The sequence below is a fragment of the Prorops nasuta genome, unplaced genomic scaffold (genome assembly GCF_024137725.1).
Source record: "Prorops nasuta isolate Cenicafe-Biocafe unplaced genomic scaffold, Cenicafe_Pnas_1.2 PNAS00466, whole genome shotgun sequence".
Lineage (NCBI taxonomy): Eukaryota > Metazoa > Arthropoda > Insecta > Hymenoptera > Bethylidae > Prorops > Prorops nasuta.
Genome location: NW_027117262.1, coordinates 1 through 6,163, shown reverse-complemented (window position 1 = coordinate 6,163; position 6,163 = coordinate 1). Strand labels below are relative to the sequence as shown.

The 6,163-nt window shown below is 34.5% G+C and overlaps 2 protein-coding genes across 3 annotated transcripts; one reads left to right on the top strand and one right to left on the bottom strand.

Annotated features, from left to right (window-relative positions):
- The first annotated feature begins 801 nt into the window (after positions 1-801).
- Positions 802-4,466, top strand: LOC136785528 (85/88 kDa calcium-independent phospholipase A2-like). Its single transcript, XM_066746588.1, has 4 exons — positions 802-1,003; positions 1,164-1,432; positions 1,529-1,619; positions 1,707-4,466. The coding sequence occupies exons 2-4, from the start codon at positions 1,206-1,208 to the stop codon at positions 3,801-3,803; spliced, it is 2,415 nt and encodes an 804-aa protein (XP_066602685.1). The 5' UTR covers positions 802-1,003; positions 1,164-1,205; the 3' UTR covers positions 3,804-4,466.
- A 182-nt stretch (positions 4,467-4,648) lies between these two features.
- LOC136785529 (transcription factor SOX-8-like) lies at positions 4,649-6,051 on the bottom strand. Of its 2 annotated transcripts, XM_066746590.1 has the most exons (4): positions 5,925-6,051; positions 5,756-5,843; positions 5,134-5,683; positions 4,649-4,978 (listed from the first exon to the last, which is right to left on the bottom strand). In XM_066746590.1, the coding sequence occupies exons 1-4, from the start codon at positions 6,029-6,031 to the stop codon at positions 4,968-4,970; spliced, it is 756 nt and encodes a 251-aa protein (XP_066602687.1). In that variant the 5' UTR covers positions 6,032-6,051; the 3' UTR covers positions 4,649-4,967. The 2 variants fall into 2 exon arrangements, with proteins under 2 accessions (XP_066602687.1, XP_066602686.1); XM_066746589.1 differs by having other exon boundaries at positions 4,649-5,683.
- Positions 6,052-6,163: the final 112 nt, after the last annotated feature.

The window sequence follows — 6,163 nt, the reverse complement described above, 5'->3', positions numbered from 1 at the left end:
GAATTAATTTAAGTTGAATATGTTGGTCAAAATGTAAAAAAACTATTGCGTGACACAATAGCAGCCTGTAACATTTTAGGTTTCTATTAAAGATTATATTGATTGTTTAAATTAAAACAGAAAATTTTATTTAAATAATGATATATAGCTCATTAAAAGCTACTTTGAATTTTGTATTATAAATTTAGAATTATATTGCGAGCTATAAGACAATTCTACATAAGAATCTGAAAGCTTGCGCCACCTAGTGTTAAAACTTCCAACCATCACGGTATACATATAACTCGAGAGACGCGTCGATAAACTAAGCAATTTTTTTCGTACTTCAACGTAATAATGATTTGAAAAATTTTTTAAAGGGTTGTGTTAAATGTTTAGAGCAGTATTCGTGTTAAGTAATTGCTAAGTTAAATTCAAGTTTGTTTTATTCATAGGCTACGTTCGGTAATTTACTGCTAGCACGTAACTAGCTCTGTACATATATGTATACTAAAGGTGGAATCTCACGGCGCGAGAATTAACGTGTCGCGTGAACGTTTGGTTATGGAAAGAATACATAGCAAGGAGGCATGGTGGGGAGACCACACACAAATTCCCATAATTTTACATTTTAGTACTCAACATACTGGACTTACAAGAACGAGGACCAATAAGAATATGTTTGCAAACTGAAAATAATATCCTCATTGGTCAATCTTCACAAATACAGCAAGCGGATCTAATAGAAAATCAAGTTCCGTGTGATTTTAGCTTTAAGGTTTGACCCCCCTTGACCTTGACGGTCAAACTTCAAATTCAATAGTTGCGTCACAGGTTACATTGCGGTTCTGTTGTCGGCTCTGCGATTATAAATACTATCTCTGGCGCTGTGTACTGTGTATCATATGATCATATCAATCAGCACTAATCACACAGATAAAAGCATTAAACTTTGGTCAAATCAAGTTACTCATTTCTTCCATGCCACGGTCCATGTACTCATTAATTAAACGAAGTTTTGATTGTAAGTGTATTATTACTTATTTTTAAAAAATATTATAGATTTTTAGTTTTAATATTATAAAAAAAATTTCGTTGTGCGTGTGACTCGGATTTGACTTGATCTTACATAACCTCATAAACATTTGTGCTATTTTTATTTAAGATTAACCATTTTTCGACAGATCATTCTCTTTAATAGCGATTATTAGCGAATTACGTAAATCATGGCATGGCTTGGAACAATTGCTAATAACGTTCTTCGAAATATTGTTTTTGCGGAGTCTCCACCAAACAAAGTTATAGAAATCGACGTTGAAGATTACAGCAATAGAGAAATTATAAATCGTGAAGATGGTATTGTTTTGTATGGTCCACCAAAAGACAAAAGTAATAATAAATACGAGGTTCTCCTACACAGGCCTTGCACAGAATCAATTGTTTTTGCATACAGGTAATATTTTAATAAGTAGGTTACAAAATTAATGTTTAATTAAGTTTAAATCAGTCCAGTTAAGAAAAATGTTAAATAAAAATGTTAATTTTATAGTTTATATCGATCTCAAAACCTAGAGGATGCTGAGAAACAATTCAAAATATTTAAGGATAAAATTCCTATGTTTGTTCAAATATTTAAAAAGGTAATTTAAAACAAAAAAATTTATAATTATGCAATTTTTCTTTTTAATAAACAAACATCTAATACAATGTTATTTATGCTTCCACAGATTTGTAATCTGAGCATGCTTCAAAAACTATGTGATACGTTGAGTTTACACCCAACATGGACATTAGCTCACCTTGCAGCATACTTTTGTCTCAGTGATGGTTTCACCTATGCTGCAGTAAACAGTCATTTGAATAGTGGCGATGCTACCACAGGCGAATCACCATTACAAGTTGCTATCCAGACAAACAATTTACAAATAGTACAACTTCTGATAGATTCAAAAAGCTCTCTAGAACATCTAGATCATCAAAGAAATACAGTGTATCATTATGCAGCTTCCTCTACTAAGGAAATCATTATGGCATTGGGATCTAGTCTTCCAAGTACCTTAAACAGTAGAAATTGTGATGGTTATACACCTCTTCATCTAGCATGCTTAAATGACAAGCCTGACTGTGTCAAAGCTTTATTATTGATTGGTGCAGATGTGAATATTCCTGCTATGGATGATAAGCCTACAAGTCCTGGTTATGTTGGAGATTTCTTACATGATAAGCCAAATTTGAAACTTCATGCTGAGGATATGAAATATGGTGGTACTCCATTACACTGGTCATGTGGCAGAGAAGTAATTAATGCATTAATTGAAAAAAACTGCAATGTAGATGCTCTGAATTTTATGGGTCGAACTGCATTACATATTATGGTCATAAGGAAAAGACTACAATGTGTAGTTGCATTACTCAGTCACATGGCTTCTGTGAGCATTCCTGATAATGAAGGAAATACTCCGTTGCATCTTGCAACATCACAGTCTACCCCAACTATTGTTCAAATGTTGATTGGGTTTGGTGCTGATTTAAACGCGGTTAATAATAAAGGAGAAACGCCGAGGCATTTGGTAAATCTTGGAACTAATGAGGGTCACAAAATATTATATTACCTTGAGGCTGTAGGAGCTTTGCGTTGTTCTCCAAACATGACTAATTGTAATTTAGGCTGCAAATCGTCTGAGAATTATATTGGTATAACTCCCAGTGAACCTCCTATAACTATAAAACGCACAGCTTTGGATCAAATGCTTCACGTAGCAGGAATGGATAAGCTAGCATCTTTAGAAAAAAAGCGCAAGAAGGGAGGCAGATTATTATGCATGGATGGTGGTGGTATTCGTGGATTGGTTCTCATTCAAACATTACTAGAAATTGAATCTGTTTTAAATAAACCAATAATAAGTTGTTTTGAATGGGTAGCTGGTACATCAACTGGTGGTATACTTGCTCTTGGACTAGCAGCTGGAAAAAGTCTAAGAGAATGTCAAGCACTTTATTTTCGAATTAAAGAAGAAGCTTTTGTTGGTATGAGGCCATATAACAGTGAAGGCTTGGAAAAAGTTTTAAAAGAATGTTTAGGTACAGATACTGTAATGGCTGATATCACTATGCCAAAACTTATGATAACTGGTGTTCTAGCAGACCGCAAGCCACTTGATCTACATATTTTTAGAAATTATGAATCTCCTAGTCAGTTATTAAATGTACCTGTAAATACTGTCTTTAAAAGAACATTACACCCTGAAGAACAACTACTTTGGAAAGCTGCACGAGCAAGTGGTGCAGCACCTTCATACTTCAGAGCATTCGGTAGATTTTTAGATGGTGGTTTAATAGCTAATAATCCTACATTAGATGCCATAACCGAAATTCATGAGTATAATCTTGCTTTGAAAGCCATAAATTTAGAAGAAGAGGTTATAGATCTTTCTTTAGTAGTTTCACTTGGTACTGGTTTAGTACCCACTATCCCTCTGTCTGACGTTGACATTTTTAGGCCAGATAGCTTGTGGGGTACATATAAATTAGCCTTTGGGGTATCTACTATGGCTACACTGCTTGTTGATCAAGCTACTGCTACTAATGGTAGAGTAGTAGATAGGGCAAGAACCTGGTGTTCAATGATAGGTGTCCCTTATTATAGATTTAATCCTCAATTATCCACTGATGTTGCTATGGATGAGAAAAGTGATGAAGTTCTGGCAGACATGATTTGGACTGCCAAAGCTTTCATGCATGCAAATAGGGATTTAATTAAGGAGCTGGCTGTTATGGTCGATCGTAATGCTCCAGGTAGTTCAAAATCCCTAAGTAAATACTAGGAATATCTTCAGATATCTACCTAAGTATTCTTGGTATTTACTGAGGACATTTTGTGCTGCTAGGAATAAAAGGTGATTAACAATAGCTATTAAAGTTTTATTTTATCTTTACTTATTAATTAACAATGCTCTTATCTGGAGAAGGTACAACTTTTTCTTTGTTATAATTTGTAGATAATTTCTTTTTATCATACGTGATGGTTGATAAATTTATTCAACTGTTTATTTAATTGAAAAACTTTTCTATTTATTATATTAAATTATTTAGCACAATTGATGACTATTTTTAAGTAATCATTGTTCCAATCAATAATTTAATGTACCTTGACTTCAATGAAATTACCAAGAGGTGGCTAAAGATCAATAAATGGCTATAGAATAATAGTATTAAATAAATCGTTCCATGTAAACATAAAACCAAATTATATGCCTATTATATATAATATTTTAACTGTTTATTTACAAAATGTATTATGAGATTTTATTGATTGTATATGTTATACTCGAGTCACTTATCTAATTACCTCAGTTATTTATAATGTATAAATTAAAAATAGCATTGTTCAAGATACAAGTAACAAAGACCAATTTTGTGATATATTTATTTCAACATGAAGTTTTATCGAGATAAAGACATTAGAATACAATTAAATGGTTTACTGAAAAAAAAGCGATTTATTCTTGCAGTCCCATCTCCTTTCGCTTAATTCTTTTTTGTTAATTTAAAATAAATTATTGCAATATATCTCTCTTCAGCTACATTTATTAACTGATTCCATAAACTATTGCTCATAGTACGATGATAGCTTCTCAGCATCCTATAATTTTACAATACAAGAAATAACTAATTTCTTATAGTTTTACTACTTTTATATTGGCTGTCGTTTGAGTAATGGTGAAACTGAAAGCCATGGACGATGAGACCTGCATGTTTAGAAGAAAAATCCTTTGACATTTTATAATTGTTGATTTTTGCCAAAAGAATAATTAACAAGTATATAAAATTGTATTCTTGCAAGAAGTCACAAGTGTAAGATGGTTTTCCGGCTTGGCCGTTAATCAGGTGACGCCTCGTAAAATATTATATATTAAAGTTGTTTCTAAAGTTTCAATCGATATAATAAGATATTGGAGAAATGCTCGTTCGTCAGGGTCGCGTGACTTTTACAAACACCCTGTATACAATTAAAATATAAAGAAAGACATTATAACTCTATTTACACGATTCCTGAATTGGGGGCGAATGTAGCACCTTACCGTGGCGTCATATAATAGGGTGATTGAGCCATGGAAGCTGAGATATATGGATAAAAACTGTGGGCAGACATACCTTGAGGCTGGTAATCATTTTCTTCGTGCATCGAATAATTCTCCGGAGTAGAATAATACTGACTGTGCATGCACGTGTAGTTTTTACTAGCGCCAGCAATGTCCCCGGAATATTTCAGCGTATCCTGATAGGTTTTTGATTCCGGGTACCTCGGCAATTCGTACGATTTAGTTTGCAAGTCCGAATATTTCGAGATAGCTTCGTGACATTTGGGACCAGCTGCTTCGTGGCGTTTCATGTCTATATAGCTTTTCATCGTGGGCTCGTATTTAATTGGAGGAATTTCATAGGGCTTGGCTATATGCTCGTTAGGTGAGTACTTAATATTCTCGGCTGTCCAGGACGATCTGGAAAGATCGTAAGTTGATTTTGGATCATGATAAATTGGTCTTTCGTAGCTCTTCGCTGTGTTATCCGCGTATAGTCGACCATATCCACAGTCCCCTGATCCTCCAGTATCCAAATTACTGTTGCACGAGGGCAGCGAACCACGATTCATCGATATGCTCATCTGGTCCTCGGTTTTTGGCTTCCTACGACGTGGCTGATACTGGAAAAGCCGAATAGGGCTGAACTTTTACCTATGTAGCACAAAAAAATTATCATTTGTCGGTTTATGAACCTTGTAATGAGGATGTTGCTTTTTATGCGCGTTCCTCAACCTTTCCGCTTCTTCGATAAATGGCTGTTTTTCTCCATCGCTGAGAATTCTGTTAAGAGTAAAATATTAATGCGGATTTCGTGATACAAAAGGGATATGAGATGAGGGTTTGAAAAAAGATTACTTTTACCTCCACAATTTTCCTAATGTTTTAGACAATTCGGCATTGTGAAGCTGTGGGTATTGATCTGCCAGTCGTCGGCGTGCAGCTTGAGCCCAGACCATAAACGCGTTCATCGGACGTTTCACATGAGCGTTTCTTCGTCCTCCGGCGCGCGATGTTACCGGAAGTAGTGTCCAATCGTATCCTAAAAAGCATAAACTCATTTTTTATATCGATATAAGTAACCCGTGAATCTCGTTATCGCA

Excerpts from the sequence above, each read along its gene's own strand:
- LOC136785528 (XM_066746588.1), top strand. The coding sequence starts at position 1,206 with ATGGCATGGCTTGGAACAATTGCTAATAACGTTCTTCGAAATATTGTT. Across the intron at positions 1,433-1,528 it reads TCAATTGTTTTTGCATACAG|TTTATATCGATCTCAAAACC; the intron begins GTAATATTTTAA and ends TTAATTTTATAG. Across the intron at positions 1,620-1,706 it reads TTGTTCAAATATTTAAAAAG|ATTTGTAATCTGAGCATGCT; the intron begins GTAATTTAAAAC and ends ATGCTTCCACAG.
- LOC136785529 (XM_066746589.1), bottom strand. The coding sequence starts at position 6,031 with ATGAACGCGTTTATGGTCTGGGCTCAAGCTGCACGCCGACGACTGGCA. Across the intron at positions 5,844-5,924 it reads ACATTAGGAAAATTGTGGAG|AATTCTCAGCGATGGAGAAA; the intron begins GTAAAAGTAATC and ends TACTCTTAACAG. Across the intron at positions 5,684-5,755 it reads AGCAACATCCTCATTACAAG|TATCAGCCACGTCGTAGGAA; the intron begins GTTCATAAACCG and ends CGGCTTTTCCAG.